Source organism: Hypanus sabinus, chromosome 29 (assembly GCF_030144855.1).
Source record: "Hypanus sabinus isolate sHypSab1 chromosome 29, sHypSab1.hap1, whole genome shotgun sequence".
NCBI lineage: Eukaryota > Metazoa > Chordata > Chondrichthyes > Myliobatiformes > Dasyatidae > Hypanus > Hypanus sabinus.
In genome coordinates, this window is record NC_082734.1 from 13,960,141 (window position 1) to 13,987,385 (window position 27,245).

At 40.7% G+C, this 27,245-nt stretch overlaps 1 protein-coding gene across 2 annotated transcripts; it reads left to right on the forward strand.

Annotated features, from left to right (window-relative positions):
* Window positions 1–26,933, forward strand: LOC132383024 (protein Tob2-like). Of its 2 annotated transcripts, none has more exons than XM_059953723.1 (2): window positions 1–114; window positions 20,431–26,933. In XM_059953723.1, exon 2 carries the CDS (start codon window positions 20,491–20,493, stop codon window positions 21,403–21,405), a length of 915 nt encoding a protein of 304 aa, XP_059809706.1. In that variant the 5' UTR covers window positions 1–114; window positions 20,431–20,490; the 3' UTR covers window positions 21,406–26,933. The 2 variants fall into 2 exon arrangements, with proteins under 2 accessions (XP_059809706.1, XP_059809707.1); XM_059953724.1 differs by lacking the exon at window positions 1–114 and adding an exon at window positions 228–453.
* The last annotated feature ends 312 nt before the right edge of the window (window positions 26,934–27,245 follow it).

Here is a 27,245-nt window from a genome sequence, read left to right on the forward strand (position 1 = left end):
TATAAGTGCGCCGGGAGCTGGGGCGAAAGTTTGGGCAGCGGCAGCTCGGGCTGAGAGGCGGCGGCGGACCCGGACCCGGACCGACCCGAGGCCAGCCCGCTCCCGGCACCACAAGTAAGCCTTCTGCACCTCCATGCGTCAACCTGTCTCAAGCCCATGTTAATAACACCTGAATCCAGCCCAAGTGAGGGCACAGTCCCACTCCCTCCATTAATCCCTCTTTTCACCCCCCCCCCTCTATTGTCAATTTCCAACTCCTCCACTTTAAATCACCTGCATCATTTCTGGCTTTTTCTTTATGTTTTATAGAAAAAAGATGGGCTTTGTATTTTTTTTCAACGATTGAGGAGAAATTTCGAGCCTAAACTGTAGTTTTTCCCTCTCTGCTTCAGCATAAACTCCATTTTCCATCCATAGATTTCCATAATAACCAAATTGGTTCGGATTTCTGAGGTACGTTTGCATCTGATGTTTCAAGTTAAAGAAAATAGGCTGTACTGTATAAAGATCTATCGTTTTTTTTGTGTGAGGGTGTTTATGAAATAATGTACTTTTTTTTTCTTTTAAAGCCTGCAGACAGTCGGTTGTTGACGTGTTCAGTCACTAATTTCACTGCCAAGTCGAGATGTCGATATTTTTTTCAGATCGTGGATTTAAAAAAAGCCCTCGTCTCTCTCGTGGATCGTGCGTTTTATTTACTAAAATACAGGGAGTAGTGGTGAAGGGTGTAAATTGCTGGGATGCTTTTTCTCTAAATGATATGCTGCTAGTCCTGGAATAAGATCAGGTTTGGGGGGATTTGGAAGGTTAAAGTCCTTGGGCTGGAACCTCTTAAGTTGAGCCTTTTTCCCCCTGTCTTAGTAACTGTATCTTTTTATATTATAGTAATAACCTTGGTGATTGATTGGTAAAAGTAGAAAAAATCTTCCCCACGCAGAGACGTCCCGAGTATTTTGCCCCTTTCGGTCCGGTTTGGTTTTAATGGAATTTGTGAAAAGAGGGGGATGGGCTCAGGGACATTTAATATTGAGCAAGAGAGGGAGGAGGGAGTTCCAGGGCGCCTGCGCTGCAGTCTTTCGGGTCGGGTAGTGCGCATGCTCGCCGCGCCCGGTGCACTCTGGGAACTGTAGTTCTGCTCCCTCGGTGGCGCCAGCGCCGACGCAGTAAAGGGAACTACAGATCCGATGTTGCAGCGCGAACGAGGGACCAGCCTTGCAGTGTTGTTCTCAGCCTTGAGGACTCCTTATTTGGCATGCTGGGCTATTTTGTATTTTTAAAGAGACGCCCAGCGCAGCTGGATTGCAAAATGTTTATGTTGACCAAAAAAAAAGTGCTAGGAAAATGGGGTCATTCGCATCGGATCTTTGCCGTATCATAATTTTCATGCAGCGACGTTGAGCTGCCCAAGTGCCTATTTTTATTATTCGGTAAAATAAATTGGCGATTGTAGATCTTTCAAGTTTACCTCAAGGCGGAATCGTCATCAAACTGCAGATGTTAGATTTTGTTATGAGCCTTGGCGTTTCGGATTTCAGAAACCCGAGCAGAATTCATATGCATATGGTGATAATAAAGTACTGCATATTTCTGCAATTATTCAGAAAATAAATTAGTCGTTGGAATTGTTATCGTTCTAAAGTCTGAACCTCCAGAGATCTAACCCAAACGTATTTCTTTCCCTTTCTAACTGCAGAAATCTTGCCTCTTTTAATGTGTTTTGGTGTTGATACCTTAGGATATTTGTACTAAAGAATGGCCAATTTCAAAAGGTCCTTTCCTGTCTCATTGTCGTGAGCAGCCGATCTTTGCATTGGACCACAAGCTAATTTTGAATATGCTTTGGCACATTTTAATTAACCCAACAAAAATGACTAATTGTGTCAACAGACTACTGGGATGGGCAGAATGAAAGTGTCAGACTAGATTTGAAGTGTGAAGGAGGATCAACAATAGAAATTGAAGATATGCTGGGGCAGAATCAGGAGATGAGCATCCATGGCAGACATTTTATTTTTCCCCTAAGGAACATGCCAACCATTAACTCCATAAATTGTCAAATCAAAGGAATTATGCTGGTAATTTAGAATATTGGATACAAGATTTTAAGAAAAGTCTTTAAGGCTGTAGGAGGATATTTACTAGAATGGTTTTGGATTTGAGTAATATAACACATCTGTGCCTGTGTTTCTGTGATGTGTGGATCGTTCTTATTCATTTATCTATCACATGGACATCGAAACATTCAGTGAAATGCAGTGATTGTGTTAACAAACATCACAATCTAAGGATGTGATGGTGCATCCTGCAAGTATTGCCACGCATTCCGACATCAACGTAGATGGTCCACCATGTTCGCAGAACACGCAACAGAGGATCAACAAAACAAGACTCTTCCCTTCTTCTTATCCATCTGCAGGCACACACTAACACCAATTCAGGCAATCTCTTAGGTTCCAGTGGAATGACAGACATTGGGCCTTCGACTAAGAGGCATCCTTCTCATTGAATTTGGTTAACAGGAGTTTTATAGCTTGAAAATTTTCCATTCTTATTGAGGAGGAATGGTTTTTTCTAACAGATTCAATCGTCAGGGACACCAAAATTGTAAAATATGCAAATAGGAGCTTTCTAGTTTTAAATGTCACACTCTGAAATACACTGCCAGAAAGGTTGATGAAGATTTAGTCATGCCTAATGTTATAAAAGGAAAAATAATGATAGGGCAATGGAGAGCAAACAAGATGTCTCCTACAGAGTCAACACAGACACAGTGACTGCATTTTTGGAGCTCTCTCTGGGTGTCTTTTTCACATGTTGATCATGGTCATGGTGGGTGAAGAAATTTGAGTGGGATTGACTGATGTAATGACGGCATTGTCCTTCATGTGGTCAAGAATGTGAAGCCTACTTAAAACCAATGGATTGAAATTCGGTAAATTATTCATTCTTCCACTGCTTGTATAATCTGCTCTGAAAGAAAGGAAAAGCCAAAATTAAAAAAAAATCCATCTTGGGGAAAGTTAAATGTTTTCCTTTCTTCTGAATTGTGTTAAAGGCCCAAAACGTTGTGACATGATACAGAATGAAACATTCAGCAGTGTGCTTCGGTCTGCTAAGTAAGAGTGAGCTATTCTGTTTAAGCTTGCCAAAGTTTGCACTGGTTGTAGTCTCCTTGAGGCTGGTCATTTTTCATTGTTAGGAGCTGGGCTGAGGCTTGTTATTAAGCTATTTGACTTTGAATATTGTCCCCACCCTCTCCCCATGACAATTAGAGGGAATAATCACTAACTTGGCCTGAAACATTGACTATCATCTATTCATTTCCATAGAAGCTGCGTGAGTTCCTCCAGCATTTTATGTGTGTTGTTCTGGATTTACAGCATCTCTTCTGTATCTTAACCATTTTAGTGTTTAGTTCATCTTGGAGGCTTTTCAGTATGTAAAGTCAAGAAATTTTAATTCCACTTTCCTTCCCTTAACTGTTTAGCTGCAATTTTCAAAATATTTTTCTTTAACCCATGTGCCTAGGCAGTAAATATTGGTAAGTTGATAGCAGAGGGCATTGCAGCAGAAACTGATCCTGCTCTTATCTGTTGTACATTTGTACACTTTTCAGCAGAAAGTGCTGGATGCTTATCAGGAGCAGAACTTTCTCCCTAACCTCGGCCAACAACAGTCCCCATTATTATCACTGATGAGATCAACTCTAAACAAAGGTGGAGATCAGTCCTGCCAATTGTTTAGTCTCACTGCTGTACTGCAGCACTAGCTATTGCCTTCACCTCTATTCATTCTGCAACCTTGGATTTTTCAGAGCAGGCTTGAGTTCCACAGCTTTGGTTTTGGAGATTTTGCCTTGAAAATCATCAGCTATCAACCTAGCTTGTCAGGAGTGTCGAGAAATGCCAGTGCTTTGGTGTAATATGTTACAGCAGATGAAAGCCTGTGTGCCGGTTCAAAAACTGCTTTCTCTGCTCTCCCTAGTTGTTTAGTCTGTAGCACTGATACCAATTATTCAGCCCACCTGCTGCTTGTACTCCTCCCACCATCTCACCCTTCTATTTCTTAAAGACTATTTTGCTTTCCTCTTAAATATTTGTTAAGATTCTCATTACTCCATCCAGTGACTGGTTCTGCATTGTAGCCGAGCTTTCTCCTGTGTACCCTGGTGAATTTATTATTAGTTTTTTACTTGTCCACCCAGTTTTGGATTCCCTTGCAGTCAAAACTTCATTACTGATATCTGAGGTGGAGTATTTCCTCAGCCTGCTCATGATGGACAGGTTATGTTGGAGAGTATAGGTCACATGACTTAGAATCAGAATCTGGTTTAGTATCACTGGCCTATGCCGTGAAATTTGGTAACTTAGCGGTGCCACTACATTGTAATATGTGATAAATATGGGGCAAAAATACCACCGGCACCATCGCTAGAGACTCACAAGCAGCAATTGTGCTGTTCCGTGATCCAGCTGGACCCTGTTCCACAACTACACGCCAGATCTCCATATCTGTCAAGAGTTCTATTTTGAGCACTTGTGTCACATGTGGTGTCCAATCTACTTGTGTAGCCGGTGTGGGGCAGGGATCTCAGACGCTCCTGACTGACATGTCTAGTCATGTGATTGTCAGTTAATGTTAAGAGGGCGAGGGATCTCAAACGTGGAAGCAAAAAAGTGTGTGAACTGCTTTTACTGATTGTTGTGTAGGATCTTCAGGTTTAATGTGTGTAAGTAGAACACAACTGGCAGTAAATTCTAGGTGGAGATGATTCTTCCAGTGTATACTTTTCACAGCAGGTGTAACTGTAATTAAAACAATATTATGTCAATCAAGTAGCAAGAGTTCATTCATGAAACACTTTACATGAGGTGAAATTTCCCAAAGGTTTGCGCTCATCTTTACAATTTTTTTTCACATCTGTACCTTTTTAAAAGGAGCTTTAAAAAGCAGTTTATTTTGAGGAAAAATTAAGTTAATCTGATAGACATTGGTGAGGAAAAACAAGAAATTTCCTTTGGGGAAACCAGAGCTCTATTTCAAACAATTATTGAAGGGTGGGAAGATTGAAATTTATTAAGTATTTAAAACTAAATTGGTAATGTTGACTTCCGAATTACACTGTTTTCTCTTGGGGATCAGCAGAGCATGTATGGATGTTGAGTTGGCAAATGTCAGCAAATTCAGTTGGGGGACATTACAGGCAAGGTTGTTTTTTATCCAACAACCCAAATAAGCACTCTTGATTTAGAAGTCATCAGAGTGCAATGAGGAGCAGGTCTTGTTTCCGCCTATTACTATGGAACCCTAAACGGTGAAGACTGAAGGGAGGCTATTACTGCTGGCATTTGTAAGAACAAGCCTTTATTTCAATCCCTGGCTCTTTTCCATAGTGTTCTTGGAGGGATGTTATGGGGGTGGATAGGTGGTAAAATGCAATTTTTTTTCCTGTATACAATATTTTAAATTTCAGCTCTCTGATTTCATGCCAATGGCTTTATTGACCATTTGGCAGTACTAATCAAAACCTTGTGCATCTGTTGCTAAGTCAGTGTGCTGAGGATAATTGTGTGTGCACAGAGATTGACTACCTCTGCTCTAAAGCAGGGATCAAAGCAGCGTTTAACACTGTTAAAACACAAAACAGTGTTTTACTTACTGACATTGTCTTCTGGTGGAACCTTCATTCATGACATTGTAACTCCACTCGTGACTGTGGCGTCACAGCCAGAACACTGGCAGCCAGTGTGTGTTCGTATGCTAGCTGGCACAGAAAAGATCTTAATGCAGAATAACAGAGACTACTGAAATTGTAATTGCATGTTATAAGCTGATAACTCGGTAATTGTGGTGTTTGAACAATGGGTATAAAGTGACCTAGCAGTGCTCTTATGATTATATATCTAAATCCCTTAGTCAGATTATGGCCCTTAATTCCAGCAGGTAACTCTTCTACATATAAACAACCCAAATCCTTTAGAATCATTTCCTGTCATATTTTTAGTTAGCCTGTTGTATTTCTAAATGTGTTTGCTTCTTGTGTCACAGTACTGTGTCCAGTCAGTAATCAGTTTGCTGTGTTGATTATCCCATTCGCTGATACAAAATGGTGTATTGTCAACGCAGCAGTGGCTGTTCAATAGCCATATGGTTGTTAATCACCTGATGCTTAACGGGCAAACATATTTTCATAGCCAAACTTGTGCTGTGATCTCTTTAAACATAATTCTGGATGAAGTTTGCCATGAAAATGTGCTTAACTATTCAATTGCAATGTTTCATAGCTTATCTTGGTTAATGTATTAACTGAGGGTATTCAGTTTTTTTTGGGAAAGGCTTTTGATGTAATTTTTCATAGTACAGCAGATCAATGAAATTAAATAATTTCAGAATACATTGACAGAAGCTGTTCTGTTTTGCCCAACTATGTACATTTGGAATATTATAAATGTAAACATTGGCCTGTACATTTTATATGGATTTCCAGCATTTTTTGCAAGCAAAATCCCAATCTACCCAATCCCAACCTGGAGGTGCATTATCTGAGAACAGATTTTATTTCTAAAAAAAATGCATGAACTCTCTATAATTATTTGAGTTTGTGGCATTTCCTTGGTCTATCTTTCTGAAAAGAATCAAACATTGCTTATGATGAGTGCATTAATTTTCTTTTTCAAGGTAGTTTTGCTAAATTCCTCCAATTTCATAAGTACTTTTAATACCTCATTCTGTGTCCATGCTAATGCGAGAAAGGCAGTGAGGGTAGGCTGCCCTTCAACCAGAGGTTTTCCTGCCCCAGCAAGTTACTTGATTGAATGTTGGCAGTACTCACTAGCTTTCCAGTAATAATAGAGGGCAATATAATTGGTAGGGGTGAGGGAAGTGGGTGGCATAGGTAACTGTCTGCATAAAGGGGCATGAATCCAAATGCTTTGTTGAATACACCATGCCTGCCTAAAAGACGCTGAGCTGCAGAAGAATGAGATGCACGGGGAAAAATATTCATTGTGGTGCACAATGAATTAAGCAAGAGGTTTTGCTGTGGAAGTATGAACACTGGAATCCAACTGAATAAAGCAAAATCTCAATCCTGGAGCCCTGTCCAAAATTTTCTTAGATTGATAAAAGATCAGTGTATTGAGTGTCTGCCTTAATTCTGAGATCTGTGGTAATCCATACTGCTCTGCCCCAGTACTGAAAAAGGAGTTATGGTATTAGGACAATGGGGGTTTGAATCTTGCAGGAGTAATGACCTGGTGAACTGAATAATTAGATCTGTAGATAAGGTTTTAAATTGATAGGTTGGGTGGGGTTTGAGAGGGGTGGTTCAATTGAGGGAGTATTTTAGACAAAGGGCAAAGAGAATAATGAGGGTACAAAAATGGTTTGTGATATAGTGGAGTGTTAATAGGAGGTGATGTCTACAAACCTGAGCGCACCTGCAAATAAAGTCAGAAGGGGGAATAGCGAAAAACCCAAATTTAAAGTACATTTATTATCAAAGTATGTTTGCAGTATACAATCCTGAAATTCATCTTCCCACAGATGGTCATGAAACAAAGAACAAACATGGAACCAACCCGTTCAAAGAAAAATATCAAACCTTCCTCTCCCCCCCCCCCTCCCCCGGTGCAAAAATAATTGGGCAAATTGGAACAAAAGATCGAACAAAAACACAGAATAAAAATCAAAAGGCATTTTTCAGTACAGTTCAGCTTGGTGTTCATTACCAGCAAGCCACCCCGATTCAAAAATTGCCCAAAAGTAGTAACAAAAAGGAACAGACAGAACTAGAACACATCATAAACCCGAGAGTCCAAAAAATACTTTATAAGCTCGAAAGTGCACACCTTTTGTAACAAGTTAAATGAATTGATGGCACTAATGGAATCAACAAAACTGCTATTACTGAGATGTGATGGCAAGGTGGCCGGCTTTGGGAACTGAATATGTTGGTTTGCCTGACATTTCAAAATACATGAGGTAGTTGTATTAGGAAGCTGAGATCAGCTTTGTAGTGAGAAATGACTTTTCAAAATCAACATGTAGAATTTGTCAGTGGAGATGACAGGGAGGGGTAATTGTTAGTAACAGTCTACAAGCATTAGTTATAATGTAAGGTGGAGCGTAAGTTAAGACATTTCATTGTGGAATAAGTCAAATTGGCAAAAATTAATCTAAGGATGAGGTCAGTTTTTTTGAGAGTTTTTATAAAAAGTGTCTTCAACCATGGAATAGACCGTATGTGTATTAATGAACTTGTAATGAAGATCCTTGGGATTGTGATGGGGAAAGTATTTGTAGAACCTCACGTTATTTGGGAAAGGACAGTTGGAAATTAAGGCCTTAAAGGTAGCTTCTAAGGTTTGATAGCTGAAGTGGGTTGGAAAACTAGATAAGAAGGTAAGCTAATAAATGAAAAATTATAGACATTTTGGATTTTCAACAGGGATATTTCCTTGAGGAATAGAGTCCAAAATTATCCATCTTCAGTTAACTAAAGTTAAAAGAGAAAGTATGAAGAGGGTCTGAAGAAGTGATCAAATCAAAAACAAGAGAAATGGATGGAGCAGTAGCTAGCCATCAAAATAAAAGCAGATGAGGGATTCTAATGTATGAAAGAGTAAATAGCTTGTGTAAATGTTGATCCCTGGGACGATGAGACTGCAGAATTAATAATAGGAAGCAAGGACACTGCAGAGACACATTTGGTACATTTCAGTAAAAGAAAATCCACAGCAAGGTAGAGCGAAGTATTTGAACTAAAGTTACTATAGAAAAGAAGCAAAGAAACTAAATTAGAATTAATAGCTGACAGGTTCTCTGGATCCAATGCTATGCACCCTAGCACTTGGAAAACAGGGCTACTAATGGGGATGCAATGTCAAGATCTTCCTAACTTCATTCTTAAAAGGTCCCACATTCGAAATGACAGACATCATGCCTCTCTGAGAAAGGAATTTAGAATGTGAATTAATTATTGAGGGTGTAGTATCAAGATCTTTTTAAACTCCTCATACAATCAAGTGACATTGATATGGTTTTATGAAAACTGAATCAGCTTTATAGCTTTGAGGATGAATCATGGGCACCAGAATGGATTTCACAAGATTACTGGGGCAGGCTAAGGGATCATGATGTTGGGACTAATATACTCCCATATTTGGATTATTTTATGAGAAATTACATTGGGTAAACAAGTTCCTTTTCAGATGACTAAATTATGAGTGGGATGTGGCTTGGGTGAAGCCATTGTTATCTCAAGTTTGCTGACAGTGCAAAGATAAAAGGAGAAAACAAGTTGGAAGCAGATTCAGCCTACGAGGCTGAGTGGATACATATCTGGCCCTGAACATGTGACACTATCCAGTCTGCTGGGAGGATAAGAAAGCAGAATATTGTATGGAACTCTATGGAATGTGGTGTAAAGGGTAGTTCATAAAAGAAGGAAGGTTTCATTACAACTGAGTCCATATTGTGTAATGCGTGTAGATGGTTCCTTCTTGACATTGGGGATAATTAAAACTTGTTCATTTGTTTGACTCTGGGGTTAAAGGGATTGCTTAGTACAGGTTGAGCTGGTTGGCCTGTGCTCATTTGAATATTGGAAGAAATGACTGAACTTCTATACATTAAGCAAGGTAAGTTCTAAAGGAGTACTCCCTTGAGGGCTATTGAGGGGAAACTGGAAAGGTGGAAATGGGCTACATAATTTCAAAATAAAAATACAATTAAAATGGATCAGAGTTAAGAATCTTCATTATTTTCTACCCCAGAGGACTGAGTAGCTCAAGTCATTGAATGACTTGAGATAAATTGCTTTGGTCCAGTGAATTTGTGAAGCTGAGGTCACCTGTTTGTATGTGGGACTTGGTTAGTTGTGCTGTTTTGGAGCGTATTTCTGTGTTGAAGGTACATAAGGTGGCTGGTGGCAATTTAAATACTGAGTTTGCTTATGGGGGGGGGGGTGGTGGCCATTCAAATTATTGAAGATATTTCTGCTTAAGCTATTCATAGAATGTATATTCTGTGAAAGGTAAGAATGTAGGTACGTATATTTTCCAGATTAAATGTAATGTGGTACGTTTAGACTAGCACAGCTCAAGGTTAAGTGGCATTAGACTGAGTGAGAATGAAATAGAGGAGCCAAGCAGAAGTCATACAAAATGATTTTAAAGTATGCAAGTTCTTATGATTGAGGAACGATGTTTCATAAGTCTGTTAAAATTATCTCTTGCCTCGTAGATCTCTACCCAACTACCTCCACAATGCCACATACCCAAACTCCTTAATTTACCAAAATATCCTAAGGCATTTCACGGCAAAATTTGACATATAACTGCATAAGGAGATACTTGAGCTGATGATTAGAGGCCTAGGGCACAGCAGTAAAGCTTTGAAGAAAATCTTGAAGCTTAGTGGGTGAATACTATTCTCTGAGGCCAGATGGCTGGATCGGGCTGCAAGATGCTAAATTGGAGATGCACAGATTTGTGGATTGGATTATTGAAAATAATTTTAGAGTTTTGAGTTGGAAGTATTGTAAAAGCAAGGCAAATATTTAAGTTTGAGGTATTTACCATTTCAGGAGCTAGTGTAATTCAGTAAGCACAGGTGTCCATTTGCTGTGTCAGAGTGACGTACTGTAATCAGATTCTGAAAATGAGGACAGCAGTTATCTAGAGAGGGAAGTGGTGTGGAAAGCGGAATTGTTTTCTACTCTCCCCACCCCCTTTTTTCAAGAGCTTAGTCACCAGGATTAAAAGCCTCTTCTCCAGACCACAGTATTCTTTGTTGATGTCCTGGTGATGTACAGGCTGGGACATTCTAGGAATTGTGTATCATTTTTCAGCACAGCATCTGCAGAAAGCTATAAAGTGAATTTTGAAGAATTTGGGGGTTATTGGGGGTGTAGTGGGGTGAATGTGTTGAAGTTGGCAGGTGGCTTTAAAATTTTGGACTCTTGCAGCTATTGACAAGATTTTACTCTGCAAGTGAAGTACTTTTGTTACTGGTCCACCATTTGGATACGAGTGTTACAAATTGTGATTCCAGTTTACGGCAATGACCTTTCTTTGCCCCTTAGTCATATGTTCAACGTGTTTCTATCTGTGTGTTTCAAGCCTCAATTCTTTTGCAGTTAGGCACGATATTGTAATAGATCATCATGAGGTGAAAGATTACCCATTTTTCTTTCGGTTTTTATAATCAATGATTTTGTCTTATTGCAAAACATGAACATTTCATCCAATGCTGCACTAGAATTGAAGAGTTAATCTGAAACTGCACCTCTACATCTCTTGTTAATAGGCTGTGAATTTGCACTTCCAAGTTTCTCAGCTGATGAACTTTCTATCTTTGTAAGAGCCGAAGCTGTTACAGGAAGAGAAAATAGCAGGTGATGTAATCTGGGTCACCCACATGCAGCTTTTGCAAATGCTTGGCAGAGTAATGGGCATAGTTTATTGTCAACCTTCTGACAGACACATGGGGAGAGAAAAAGGAACAGCATGGCATTGCAGAAAGGTACTTGAAACCTTCTGTACCCAGGCACAAGGAGTAGCCTTCACTGTCCCAGGGGAGAAATTTGACAGTAAATTGGAGCTCAGCAGGGTGCTGGGTCTGCTTAATTCTGACAGGGCCAGTACTTTTCTTCAGCTGGAAGAAAATGTGGCTAAACCAATCCAACTAGATTGACACACAAAATGCTGGAGGAGCTCAGCAGGCCAGGCAGCATCTATGGAAAAGAGTACAGTCGACGTTTTGTGCCAAGACCCTTCATCAGGGCTGGAGAAAAAAAAGGATGAAGAGTCAGAGTTAGAAGGTAGGGAGAGGGGAGGAAGAAACACAAGATGAAACTGGGAGGGGGAGAGATGAAGTAAAGAGCTGGGAAGTTAATTGGTGAAAGAGGCACAGGGCTGGAGAAGGGGGAATCTGATAGAAAACAGAAGGTTATGGAAGAAAGAAAAGGCGGGGGCACCAGAAGAAGGTGATGGGCAGGTAAGGAGACAAGGTGAGGGGGAAAAGGGAATGGTGAAGGAGGGGGTTGAGCATTACTGGAAGTTCAAGAAATAGATGTACATGCCACCAGGCTACCAAAATGGAATATAAGGTGTTACTCTTACAACCTGAGTGTGGCCTAATCATGACATTAGAGGAGCCCCGTGGACTGATGTTGGAATGGGAAGTGGAATTAAAATGGTTGGCCAATGGGAGATCCATTTTATCTGGCGGATAGCACATAGGTCCTCAGCAAAATGGTCTCCCAGTCTACGTCAGATCTCGCCAATACACAGAATGCCACAGCAGGAGCACCAGATAGAGTAGATGACCCCAACAGACTCAACAGCTGAAGTGTCACCTCACCTGGAAGGACTGGGGCCCTGAATGGTAGTGAGGGAGGTGGTGTAGGGGCAGGTGTAGCACTTGTTCAGCTTACAAGGATAAGTGCCAGGAGGGAGATTAGTGGGGAGGGACAGATGGAAAATTAAGTGCTGGATGTGGAGGCGGGTGGGGTGGTAGGTGAGGACAAGAGAAATCCTATCCCCTGTGGGGTGAGGGCAGACGTGTACGAAACAGAAGAGCAATTCTTCCCTCCCTCCACCTTTTAACTGCTACCCATCTTTTTTTTCTTCAGTCCTGCTGAAGGGTCTTGTCCCAAAATGTCATCTGTACTGTTTTCCATAGTTGTTGTTTGGCCTGCTGAGTTCCTCCAGCATTTTGCATGTGTTGCTTGGATTTCCAGCATCTGCAGATTTTCTCTTGTTTGTGATCCAACTAATTTGATCACCGATCATACTCAAATGTTGATAGAATTTGTGTTGACGTTGTTCTGCCGTTTCAACCCAGTCGGGTAGGGCTTCTACTCCTGATGAGCATCCTGTGAACCCTACTGGGAAACATATGTTAGTGACTGTTGTGTATTGGGTTGGCCTATCCTCTTACTATCCTACTACCTTCTGTTACTTGCTGTGTTGGGATCTACTGAGGGCTGTGCTGAGTTCTGATAAAGGAAATTCCAACTCGAGTCACCTCTTTTTTCGGTTTTGATCACAGTTCAGACAAACAGCAATATTGTGATTATGTTGTCCGTTGAGTCCAATTGCCATATTGTGCACAATTTTGCCTTTACATTATAAAAAAAACTGGTGGAATTGCAAGCCAGTGGCTCAAAGTACATTTATTATCGAAGTATGTATGCAATACACAACCCTGAGATTCTGTCTTCCCACAGCCACTTTGTCAAATCGCCCAAAATAGCAACAAAAAAAAGCAACCAACCAGGAATCAGAAACATATCACAATGCGAACTACAGAGTCCAATCCAAAAACAGCTTTGATTAAACCTTGCTCAAGACCTAGGGCTCCAGCATCATTGAGAGAGAGGTCATTCAAATGCAAGGAGGGACCTTCCTCTGGGAGTATCAAGCAAGATTGGGGGAGGGGGGGGAAGAGACCACCACATGAAGGTACCTTCCTCCAGTGGCAGCAGTGGTGTACGGGATGCTGTTGCCGCATCAATTTATTCTCAAAATTCATCTAGGAAGGTGATGGGTACTGTGAGATGGAAATTCCTTCAGTAAAATGTGTATCCTCCTTTGGGTTACGCTAAAAGTGGCTTGTGATTTCTCAGTTTCAATTGATTTTGAGAAAATTGGCTTTTTGAAATGCTCAACCTGAATACTGAGGCAGCCCACTCTGTACTGAAATAATAATGATCACTGCCTGGAGTGACAGGCAGTGGGTTTTGTTGTTTTCATCCTGGCTACGCTGGTAACTTCAACCTTCTGTTCTTGCTGGCGCACTAATAAATATTCTATGAAATGCTCAATATGCAGTGAAGTGAAAACAAAATAGCAGAAATGCTTAGTGAGTCAGGTATCACCAGTGGAAGGAGAGAACTTCGTTAATGTATAACAAACAGTGGATAGAACAGTATCTGTGGAAGTAAAGGGATGGTTGACATTTTGGGTCTTGACATAGTTTGAGTAGTTGGCACAGTTCAAATTTGAGTTAAATTAGCATTATGATGGAATATTGCTGAATTTTAAATACTAATTAATTTAAATGCTAATGAAAGCAAAAATATTAAATGAAAGTGAAGCTGTAGAGTTTGGTTTAGAATCATTTGTTCCCAACCTGTGGTCCACAAACAAAATGTTAATGAATAGTCTGTGGCATTTTTAAAAAAAAAGTTGGCAATCCCTGATTTAGATGCTCAAGACATTTAAATACATCAAAGTATCTAAGAATTGAATTGTGAGAATGTTAGTAATGGTTAAAGTAAGGTGCAGTTTAATTGTATTGGTACATTGGCGTGGTGCACCATTCCACGGATATATATAGTAAACGACTGCCACAAATGAAACTTCAAAGTTAATGGTGGAGTGTTCAAATTACATTTAACTTCTGCAAATAGTGGATCTGGTTAATTGGAACATTCTGGGATCTGTACATTTTGGTCCAATTAAGCAGCTGCCCCAATTAGCCAAAGTTTTATAGAAATAATTAAAAAGGTATAAAAAAAACAAATTACTGTTTCTGAGTAGCAAATTTGTAACACTTTGAAATCTGCTACTGTACTAAAAAACTGTCTTAGTTCCTAATAGTTATGGACAGAGGAATTCATTCAGTGTATGCTGCCTTATTCTTTTGATAGACTGTAAATGAACAAAATCAGTTCAAGAACCTAGTGCAAATCATGGACTGTCTTTCTGCAATGCTTTTGAGAATTATATTCTCCAAATCTTAATTTTCATTGTAACATTCAAGATAATTGTCAGTACCTTCAAATTCTTTGTAGTTCCTAACTCGAAATAGTGAAATTGGTTCATTTTCACTTCTGGCCGTTCCTGACCTTCCAAGCTTAAATGCTTGAAACTGTAGACAGCAAAGCAGTTCTGAATTGTCTTGCTGCATATTTCTAGCCAACTCTCAGTGACAGAAATCACTGCTTTTTGAACATAAGCATATACAACTGATGCTATTTAAAAACTGTTCCCTTTTAAGCGTAGTGTAGTGTGCAAGACTGATGCTAGCTAGAAACTGTTCAGCAACAGTCTCCTGTCCCAATTAAGTGGCATAGTGTCTCAAATAAATTAAGGGAATCTGGATTATTCTTCCAATTTAGTTTTTTGTTCTTTAAAAGTTGTCCCAAATAAGCGTTGTCCCAGTTAACCGATAGACCAGTTAACCAGAATCCACTGTATTTGCATTGACTCTGTACTCAAAGGTACATTTAATATCAGAAATGTATACAATATACATCCTGAAATGCTTTTTCTGCTTTTTCTTCGCAACTATCTATGAAAACAGTGGAGAGCCCCAAAGAATGACAGTTGAATGTTAGAACACCAAAGTCCCCCTCCCTCCCGCGTGTAAGTGGCAGCGAGCAGCAATCCCCCTCCTTCCCACCGGCAAAAATAAAGCGCACTTGCTACTGGCACTCAAGCGTGAGCAAAGTAATAGCAAAGACACAGACTTGCAGTTACCCCAAAGACTACATTGTTCACCCAATAATTCAACATGCTGCAGGCTCTCTCTCTCCTAATAAGGGAGAAAGGTGACTCCATTTCATTTTTCAGCAAGCGGGGAGATGTAACAAACAACTCACTGGTTTACGATGCTAAAAGTCCGTTACGTCGCTTTTTTCAAGCTCTGTGCCTGGAGGTCACAAGGATCTTGGGTCCCCGGGCACATAGCAGATGTTCCAACTCTCCCAATGACACACGGATCTCCTGTGGCAGCACCAACTCTTGATTTGCCCGTCTGTAGCTACTTGAGTTCCTAGGCTTCTGAAACCATGCCAAAATCTTAGGCCGAGACTTTGACATTCCGAATAGCAGCTGATTGTGGAACCCCGAGAGCGGGACCCGTTCCTGCAAAGATCCATAGTCAGCGTGTAACTCCAGGTCGGGCTCTTCAAAAGAACCCTGAAAGGGGAAAGTAGAGACATTAAAGATGGAAATAAGACTGTTTTCGAAGATGCAAGCAAAGGAGTCACCATTGGGCGCCATAACTACTAGTCCACCTCTCCTATCTTGTAGAATTCTGTCTGTATATTTTTATTCCTGGTTCCTGAATCACCATTGTATAATCAGATGCATTTTATTGTTAGATAATCATGACATGTGAAGTTGAGAGGTCTTTCAGATTTGTTCTGTCCTTCACTGTCAATTTATAAACAAAAATACTGGCCCTGCTATTGTTTTATAGAGCACTTCATTCTATTTACATGTAAAAACTGACTTTTAAAGTTAAATAAAAAACACAAAATGCTGGCAGAACTCAGCAGGTCAGACAGCATCTATGGGAGGAGGTAATAACGACGCTTCGGGCCGAAACCCTTCATCAGGAGTGAAGTAACATGGGATGGTTGAGGGGGGATAAGAAGTGGGGGGAGGGGGATAAAGTAGAGAGCTGGGAAGTGATAGGCTGGAGGGAAATGGGCTAGGGGGTGGAGAATTATGGGAAATAAAAGAGAAAGAAAGGTAGGGCTGGGGGGAGAGATTGTAGTGGGGGTGGGGGGGGAAGAGAGAGAAAGAGAACCAGACTAAAATAATAGATAGGGATGGGAGTAAGGGTGGGGGTCAGGGGTATCAACAGAGGTCAGTGAGTTGGATGTTCATGCTGGCAGGAAGGAGGCTACCTAGGCGGGAGATAAGGTATTGCTCCATCGACCTGCGTGTGGCCTCATCTTGACGGTAGAGGAGGCCAAGTCAGAGTGGGAGTGGTCTGTGGAATTGAAGTGTGTGGCCACAGGGAGATCCCGCCACTGCTGGAGGACTGAGTGCCGGTGTTCGGCGAAACGGTCTCCCAGTCTGCGGCGGGTCTCCCCAATTTATAAATGGCCACATCGGGAGCACCGGATACAGTATATCACCCCAGTTGACTCGCAGGTGAAGTGGTGCCTCACCTGAAAGGACTGTCTGGGGCCTGGGATGGTGGTGAGGGAAGAAGTGTGGGGGCAGGTGTAGCACTTCTTCTGTTTGCAGGGATGAGTGCCCGGAGGGAGGTCCGTGGGGAGGGATGGGGGGGGGATGAATGGACAAGGGAGTCGCATAGGGAGTGATCCCTGCGGAAAGCCGCGAGTGGGGGGGAGGGGAAGATGTGGGTGGTGGGATCACGTAGGAGGTGGTGGAAGTTACGGAGGATTATGCATTGGATCTGTAGGCTGGTAGGGTGATAGGTGAGGACCAGGGTGACTCTATCCCTGGTGGGCTGGCAGGGGGATGGGTTGAGGGCAGAGGTGCGTGAAATACGGGAGACGCATTTTGTGTTTTTTATTTATTTTCAGCATCTGCAGATTCACTCGTGTTGATTCTTAAAGTTCCTTTGTTGCGATTTGTCCTCTACTTGTTGTAATGGTGACTTGTTTTGTTGTGCTAATAACTTTGAGCTATTGAACTTTGTGCTGTCTTGTACTGTATTGCCAATGTTACAGGGCTCTACTTGAAGGGCTCTTCCTTTGTCCAGTTCTGTGATTAGCTGCTGGTTGCCTGGAATAGTCTTGGCTTTAGGGAAGTGTGTGTTTCTGTTTAGTGTCCATGGAGGCTGGTCTGTCATGCAGCAGTAACATCTCAAGCATATTAAAACGTTTAGTAATATCGCCATCCATTCACAGGTTCTTGTACAGCTGACTGCTCCAATAAATGAGATGTAAAAAGAGTCATTATTATCGTGGATTTAAAATTTGAGCTGCTGGTCTATTTCGTGTGCTCTTAAAGTGGCATTTACAATCCAAAACCCCACCCCACAGCAAGATTCCCTATTTTCTCTGTTTCTGAGTTCTAGTCATTGATTTCAAAGGCTCTAACACAATCCAGTGTCCTGGGCGATCAGTCATTCCATGTTCTATTTTTTTTTTAACACTGTCAGATGATTTGTTACTAGCTCTGTTTGTCTAGTACCAGGAGCCTCTGATCAAAGTCAACTGCAGTGCCTGGTTTCCTTGGTCTGACCTTTTAAAAATAAATAAGTAAATTCTGGTTTGGGGAGTGATTGTATTTCTTGGCAAGGAAACAGTGTTTAATGTAATTGCTTGGAATTGGGTTCTCCTGCTAAAGAACACACGTTCACTGGATGTATGTAGATGCAAGCAGATGAGGCAGAAGCTCTCCTCTTGCTAGTGGTTATGTGGGACTCAGCCATTTGAGATAATGGTATCACCATAAGACATGTGAGCAAAATTAGGCTATCTGGCCCATTGTGTCTGCTCTGCCGTTCAATCATGGCTTATCCTTTTTATTTCCTCCTCCTCAACCCCAGTTTCCAGCCTTCTCCCTGTAATCTTTGATGCCATGTCCAATCAAGAACCTGTCAATCTCGGCCTTAAATACACCCAAAGACCTGGCCTCCACTGGTACAACAAATTCCACAAATTCACCACCCTGTGGCTAAAGAAATTTCTCTGCATCTCTGTCTTAAAAGGGCGCCCCTCTGTCTTGAGGCTGTGCCCTCTTGTCCTAGACTCTGCCACCATGGGAAGCATCCTTTTCCCATTTACTCTGACTTGGCCACCCAATGGTGATTGGGTGAAAGTGATCTAGCATCCACTGGCATCCAGTGACGTTTTGTAGATTTTACATATAGTTTGTCATTATCAGATTGGAACTTGAGTTGTAATCCATGGGATCTTTATTTACTAATGTATGATGGTATAATTTTTTTTTAATCCCTCGGGACACATTTTCCTTCTCTAAAATCAAAGCACCCACCTTTTTATATTTAACCATATAACCATATAACAATCACAGCACTGAAACAGGCCATCTCGGCCCTCCTAGTCCGTGTTTATTTGAGATATAGCGCAGAACAAGCCTTTCCAGCCTGGAACAGTCCCTTCCAGCCCATCAAACCACGCTTCCTGGCAACCCACCTGGCAAATCCCCTGGTTGGGGATTTGAATCTATTGTTGCTGTTATTTTTCTTTGAGGAGGTGGTGGCGATTCGATGCTGTTTTTCTGTGTGGGTTGGGGATTCGATGCTGTTGCTCTTTTTTGTGCCAGTGGGGAAGGGGGAGTAGTTGATGCTTTCTCAGCAACTCCCGTGGTCTTACTGTGTTTCATTGTTATCTGAAGAAGGTGACTATCAGTAGTATTGTACACGCATACTTGGGCAAAATGAATCTTTGAACCTTACAGTGCCAGAATTGAACTCTGAGCTCCGACCTGAGATGTGATAGCGTTGTGTTAACCATGTTGCGCTGTGGTGCCTTCTACTAGGTTCTTCTGAAATTCAGCAAAAGGGAGTGTAATTTCTTTTATTTCATTTTTCAGAGTGTGGGTGTTGGCAAGGCCAGCATTTATTAGCCATCCTTTTCCCTGAGCTTGTGACTGCTGCTTTTAAGCTGCTGCAGAGAAATTCCCACAGTTTGTTTTGGTGGCCTATTCCAAAGCTGAAGGGTTAGTTGGGATGGTGCAGGATTTGGAAGCTGCAAGTGGTAGCATTCCCATGCTCCTGTTGCCTTTCTTCCCAGTGGCAAAGGCCCTGGATTTGGGAGACATTGCCAGACAAGAAGCGAAGCCGTGCTGTATTTTGTAGGGTGTTGATCTTACCGCCTGGTATGTAGACAATGTTACAGGGATTGCTGAGGGTAATCACACAAGTATGCACATTTGTACTTACTGAATTTTACTGGTTAGCGGTATAAGTTGTATATTCAAACTAGGGCTATGTCTAGAAAGAACACCTTGATTATGTATAGAGAGGTGAAGTACTGGCAAGCCCTCAAGCCTGTTACTGGGGAAATTGGGGTTTTAGTGTGGTGAAAATATTGTGCAGATTCAGTAATGGAATTCCATTATGGTACAGCACAGGAGTATAGCCTGCCAATTGTGACTGCCAGCTCTCTGCATGTGCTCTTCAATTACTCCCACTCCCCTGCCCTTTTACCAAAGCCATTTTTTTGTTGTTCAAGTATTTAACCCATTTGGCAGTGGGTTCCAGATTATACCAGAATTTTTTTTTTAAAGTTCATTGTCTGATGATTTTAAATCTGCTTTCTGATGGTACTTTGCTACTGGAATAAATTTAGTTTTTCCCTGTCAAAACATTTGAACACAAAATCTGCTGAAGTGAAGTTTTTCCTGTACTATATTAGGGGATTGTCAATGGTTATTAACTCTATTTTTTTGTCATTTTTAGGAAAGCGATGCATGGCTGCAGTGTGACAAAGCCAGCAGTAATTTTGCTTCCTACACTTGGTCACTTTTTGACTAATTTAGCAGCTAAAGTAGCTTAATTTATTTCTGACTACCCCTCAATGAAGATTATCTCTTCACTTTTGCTCCCTTTAGGTGTTATGACTGAAACTCAAAATAATGTTTGAATTTATGCCCTAATAATTGTTTTAAATGAACACAAATGTATTTTATGGTTGGACTCAGAAAATGTACATGTAAACTAACTGTTCCATTTCTCCTTTTTAAGGAATTGTTTGAAGATCTGAAGCTCTTTCTACACTGCCTTGCCCTAGTCACCATATCCAGCATGCATTTGGAGATCAAAGTGGCTTTAAATTTCATAATCTCCTATTTGTACAACAAATTACCACGGCGACGTGCAGACCTCTTCGGCGAGGAGCTGGAGCGGTTGCTGAAACAGAAGTATGAGGGCCATTGGTACCTAGAAAAGCCTCTGAAAGGATCTGGGTACAGGTGTGTCCATATCGGAGAAACTGTGGATCCCATCATAGAGCAAGCTGCAAGGAGGAGTGGTTTAGATATAGAAGATATTCGGGCCAATGTTCCACAAGAATTGAGTCTCTGGATTGATCCATTTGAGGTGTCCTATCAGATTGGTGAGAAAGGGGCTGTGAAGGTCCTCTACATGGACGACAACGAGAGTGCAGAATTGGACAAAGAGATAAAGAGCAGCTTTAACCCAGAGGCCCAAGTCTTCACACCCATCACTGACCAGGGCAACTCTTTGTCTAATTCTCCATCACCATCCTTTGGAAATTCAGTGAGCCCCACCTTCATCCCAAGGTCTACTCAGCCAATCACATTTACCACTGCAGCCTTTGCTGCCACCAAATTTGGGTCCACCAAGATGAAAACTGGAGGCCGCAGAATGGCTCGCTCTCCGACCAATGGCTTGATTAAGCAGAAAGGTTTGTCCACATCAATGCATTCGCTAGTCCTCAGTAGCAACCAGATTCCACCATCCTCCCTTTCTCCCAATGCCAAGGAGTTTGTCTACCCCGGTTCCCTGAGCTTGTACTTCGGGAATGAAAATCAGTCATCATCTGGCCCGGCGCCATTCCCTAATGCCTTTGAGGTGCCACCAATCTACAATAACAACAACCTGGGCGAGAAAGCCCCGTTTGTGGAAGGACTTGACTTCAACTTAAATACCATGCAGTATCCTAACCAGCCATTTCAGCCAGTTGTCTTGGCAAACTAAAATATTTAGTGAAGAACTCTTTCTATACATAGAACTCAAAGAAGGCCAACACTAATATATCGTGTTGAAGAGCACTTTGGGAACAGTTTAAAGTTAAGCCTCCACTTCAACTTTAATCATCTCCCAAGTTTTCAAAATTTTCTTTGGATTCGTTCAAGTCGCATACTGCAATCCCTGGTAGGTTGTAGGATTTTTCCAGAGTTAAACTTTTTTTTGTTGAAAATTCTATATTCCTCCCTTGGAGAAACATGGCACCAAAATCCATCTTAAAAGTGGAATACTGAAATATTAGAATACTCTAAATTTGAGTAAAATAAAGGTCACAATATATAACTGGTAGTGTTATCAGTTTTTCACAGCAGTTAGATTTGGGGCATTACCTCACACCTGTGCCATTATCTATCTGTGTTTAATTTTGCACTGTAATTGTTATGTAGGAGCTGGATCGGGGTTGCTAGGAGAACACATTTCCCACTATTTTTTAAGAGTTGCTGTAGTACTGTGGGATGAGAAGCCATTACTGGTGAATAAGTTCGGCAGGTTCATAGTGAAGCAGAATTCTGCCAAATAAAAACCATCTTGAAGCAGTGGGAGTGCCTGGTCTTATCCAGTCCATGCTGGCTGTCTGTGGAGTTACGGCATTCATTCTGTTCGCTCTCGCTCCCCTCCTTAAAACTCAGCAAGTCTTGTCAACGAGAACACCTCACTCTGCGCTGCAACAGAATCTGCCATCATGGTTAAAGGGCTTTGAAGGTCTTCATCCATGTTGATCTCCTAATTCAAACTACTGTATTGTGGCAACTAGCAAAAAAAAAACAATCCTGTGAAGCTGTGCATCATGCTCTAAGGACTTAATAACATTTGGTTGTACTAAATAACAAGCTCTACATTGAAGATCTACAGTACCTTGCATCTTAGAGAGCCTCCTACTATCCCAGAATGCTATGAATTTGGTGAACGATCTCAGCAGCAGTTTGTGTGGTATCAGATATGATGGCTGGGCATTTGCATTCCAGTGTAAGATCTTTCTGTGATACCTTTATTGAATTCGAACCTTGGAGTTCCGGGTTACAGCTGTTTTTTCAATTGGGTTCTTTTGAGCCAAGCTCTTTTCTTCTCTTCCTGTAATGCCGCCGTAGGCCTGCTATAAGTGGCATCAAGTTTTTACTGATGGAAGGGATGCAACACACTTGGAATAGCCCATCTTCTTTCATGGGAGCTGCGCGATATTCACCTCTGCTAGACCTAGCTGAAATGATATTTGATCTGATCATATGTTGGGGTGGGGGGGTTTTGAATAACTGTGAACCCAGGCATTTAAAAGCGCATGAGGCCAATAATCTGTTGAACTCTGCTGCACATTGTGTCCTTGCTGTGGTCCGGCTGTTAGCTGTAGAGTAACATACCAGCTTCATGAATGGGCTGATGGAACCTAATAGAACAGGAAAGATGTAAGTGACTAAATTATAGTTGAAATAATATATGGCTATCCTACCAGTCAGGACTTGGTAGTAAATGCTGTATCCTGTCAGTTGCTGAGAAGGTTTATTATCTTTTGTCTCTCTTTGGTTTTCAGGTTCTTGACAGTGAAGTAATCAATCTATAATGCCCAAATCACTGTATTTGAGCAGATCTACGCTGTTGCCTATACAGCTCCGATCTTCCTTTTCATTGTGTAGTGCAGTGTGTTCTGAGGTTGATTCTTGCAGTAAGTGCTTCAGCTCTGTTTGCTGAACTGCTTTTAGTTAACAGAATCATTCTATTTGGCATGAGCTACAGTCAAATGATGCTCCAGCATTTTCATCTCAACAGAAAATTACCCTTGTATTGAATTTATCAATGCCACAGTCAGGATTTCATGAAATCTGTTGTTAGCAACTATACTGTAATGAGTAACCAGACCCATTGTAAGTAGCAAAGCAGGTTGGAGACCTTGACACGTCTAGTAATTTTATATTAAAACTTGTTTGGAAGGAGTTGCAGTCATCTTAAAAGGGATTTGAAGTGAAGTTATTGTAAAATATGCTCGATCAGTTCACATCGAGTCACAAGGACATGTGCAGCAGTGTTTACTTTCCAACTACAAAAGGAAATCTTCAAGCATTATCCTCGGATAGGAGAGCAGTATTTAATTTGATGCATTTCCAACACGTCTTAGATGACCAGACTGGTTATTTCGGTCTCAGAGATGAACAAGGGGTGTTGGTGATGTGATTATCAATTTGATAAATATTTTATCCTAATATTTCAGAGTTCCTTTTTGTTGCAATAGTTGACCAAATTAAAAGGTTTGTTAGAACAGTTAATTAGGTTTAGAATCTTAGAGAAAAAAAGAATAAAGTGGGGTTTGCATATCAAAGGAAGCACTTGTTATACACATTATGAATATATGCAAGAGGACTTGTGCTGTTTATAACCCACAAGATTAGGACATCCTCTGTTCACCCCGAAGGTATTCTTGACCTCATACTAGCTCTCTTCTGCTCCTTGCACTTTCCATCTTACCCACTGATCAAACTATTAAGCAGCTAATTCCAAGCCACCCTTGAAGAGAATTAATTTTAATTTATTCCGAAACCCTGCCTAGAATAACTAAGCTGGTGATTCAGCAGGAAAGGTGGGTGACCAAAGCTCTTTATTTGATTTTGGGATTTGCCAGATGTGAGTTGTTTGTACTGGTCTAATGTATTACTGGTACTGAAAGTTGGGATAGGGACCCAGGAGTTAGAGCTATGTTTGATTAATGTGGTTGTTTAAAAACCAGTTCTTTTCTCTCACAAGCGAATGAGGCAGAATGCTTTTAGACTTCTTCCAACTTTGCTCTGTTAGACAATGCGAGCGTCTCCTCTGATTTATTCTCTGTTTTACTGAGGTAAAGGTGCAGGTTTCCTTTGTGTCCTACCCAAACAGTGCAGCTAAGTGGGAGGAAAAAAAAGCTGGGTTCAAAGTATCAGTTAATAAAGCTTACAATCTGCGCAAGTACCTGCTTCAGATAGGAACACTATCCTTCCAATATTTATAATATTTATGACACTCCCCATAATATACTAAGTAGCTGATGAAGTTTGATAATGGTCTACTTGAACCGAGCACTGAAAGTTTCCTGGAAGTATCCCTGATGATAGGTTTGATTGTTCGGCTTTTGTCCTCCCCTAGATCGTATGCAATCACTGAGCTTTGGGCCAGTGCAGCTGTTTTGGGACAGTGCTGTGATCAGCACCAACGACTAACAGTATTCACAGGAAAAACTGACCCAGATTAGAAGGCGAAAGCTTATTATACCTTCTGTTTTTTTTTCTGATTTTGAAGAGCAAGTCCTATATTTGTACGTGGTTCTGGCATTAAAATGTTTCTGAATTACTGGATTAATGTTACGGCTCAGCCTCGTTAGTGCTGTGGCTTTAAACCTCTAAAAACACAATTTGAACACAACTAGTTAATGAACCAAATATAATGATCAAGGGTAATATAAAGAAGTCCTAAAGGACCAGATGAGTACAGCTATCTGCTTTAGTATTTATCTTGAATTGTTGTGGGAGTCCTGAAGTTATTAAGCCTTAACTAATTAATGGAGTGCAAGTCCTGAGCTTGAATAAGGGACGAAGGACTAGCCATACATTCAAGTTGCAACTGCTGTATAATCTGCTTGGCTAGCGATTCAGCAAATCCAGATTATCATAACACTTTTGGCTGAGTCATTATTGTTCAGTGCACCTATACTGCAATTAAACCCCACTGCCATCTCAACCTTGTCTAATCAGTAACCCAGAATCCAATACACAATGCTGGAACTATTGATTTTTTTTTTAAAGCTTTCGTGTGTCTTGTGCTGTTATCCCAACATCCCACACACTGTAATAAGACTTGGACTGCTAAAACAGATGATCATTTTAGAGTTGAAGTTGGTGTACCCTGACTGATGTCCCTCTCCTCCCTGGCCCATGTCAAAATGGCATGCTATTTGTTATTCTGAACTGTTTGGAATTAACATACATGCACCCTGAAAATGCAAATACCACAACTGCCTATAATTTTCAACTAGTATTTCTGAAATTGAAAGTGGTCACCCAAATTGTATGTTTACAGACACAGTTTGCATTTAAACACAATTGAAAATCTGCATTTTAAGGCTTTTCTCTGGCTTGCCGGAATTTAGTTGAGTTGCTTTTAATATATTTTTTTAAAAGAGCACGGCAGAAAATGTGCACTTTTGTGGTGTAGAAAGGAATATGGAGGAAATGGTGGTAGCTAAATGACCATTGTAAATTTTCTTCTGTTCACATTCTAGGGACACCTTTTCAAGCTTTTTGACTTAAAGTGAGAACAATGCCTACATTCCCTGCTTATGTCCAGTGACCATTTAACATTCACTGTGTTCTTCCAAGGTTTGAAGATTAGTATCCTGCTATTAGGAAATTTTTTTTCAAATTGCCAGTTGAGTATTGGTGAGAAAGTTTGAACAAAGGCTGAAAAAGGGATACTTTGCCTCATGAATTATAATGGGAGAATATGCAGCCAACAGTAGGGCAATACAGAACAACCAACTTTGACTTGTGACCTTAAAAGTCATTCAGCAGATATGTGGGCCTTCTAATCTTTGTTAGTGAGGCAGTTTAAAAACTTGCCCAAGCAGAGGCTCATTTAGTGTCAGGGATTTGATCTTCCTGGCATGCAATGGACCAGTCTCACTGCGCCAGACATTAGGATTGGTGCTTCTGGGGCAGCCTTGGTGACCATAACGAAGTTCTGCCTATCAGCTAAACGATAGAAACACATTAAGAAATCTGTTTGTGAGGTACAATTGGTTTCAGTTCCTGGATGATTTAATGGCATCCCTGTTTCATAAGCTTTTTAGATGTGCTGATGAGGGTAAAGAAACTGGTAATTTTTTTGTTAAAATTATTGCCTTTGAGGATTTACTATTCCTTTTCTTCCTTCCCTGACCCTCCCGCCTCCCCCCAACCCCAAGTGTTCTTCATTGAGGTGATGTGATGTATTATGCAGATGTTAGCCTTTCTTTACTTGAACATTAAAAAAAACACTGCTTGGTTTTATTTTTTATTTTTAAAAAAAATTGGCACTAACTGATCGGAATCTTAAGTTTCTTTGGTTTCCTTTGCTTGATAATTTACTATGTTTGTAAAGGTTAAGAGTATATATTTCTAATGTACATTATTGTAATTTCATTTCAGATTTCATATGCAACAAATTATTTTTTCAAAAAAAATTGAAAACAGATATTGACATTGTATGCTTCAGAAAAAGTAAAAACGATGGCAGGATTTTTTCAAATTATGTACATTTTACTTTTTTGAAAGGAATGGTTATTTTCTGTTAAGGAAAGCGGATGCAAATAATTCCTTTTATTGTAGACTGAAAAATATCCCAATTTTCTACTTTGGAACATTGTGCAATACTTGCTTGACGCTAAGATGTTTTTGCAGATTTGTTGTAGGTGAGGTCAGAGCTGTATAGTTTATAATGTTCCGGATCTTTTTTAAGTTTGTATTAAAAGCATGAAAATTGGAGCTGTTTGTGTGTAGTACCTTTATTTTTAAAAAAAACATTAATTCTGTACTTTATAGCAATTAGCTTTGAGTACTAGGTGCCCGCTTGCTCCTGTGCAACTTTTCAACAAAACTTAAAATTCTGTTGTATGTCTGGAGTGCTGCTATGTTATTCTGTGGAGGAGTAGTAAACACTCTAATCCTTGCCCATTTCTAACCACATTGCTGTTACGAGCAGCTCCCTACCAGAAGAGTCAAAACATTTCCACTTTCCTTCCCTTGTGCCCTGCAGTTAGGTGGTTGCTAGCTAGCTGTTGTTTGTAGACCATTTAA

Excerpts from the sequence above, each read along its gene's own strand:
- LOC132383024 (XM_059953723.1), top strand. The coding sequence starts at position 20,491 with ATGCATTTGGAGATCAAAGTGGCTTTAAATTTCATAATCTCCTATTTG.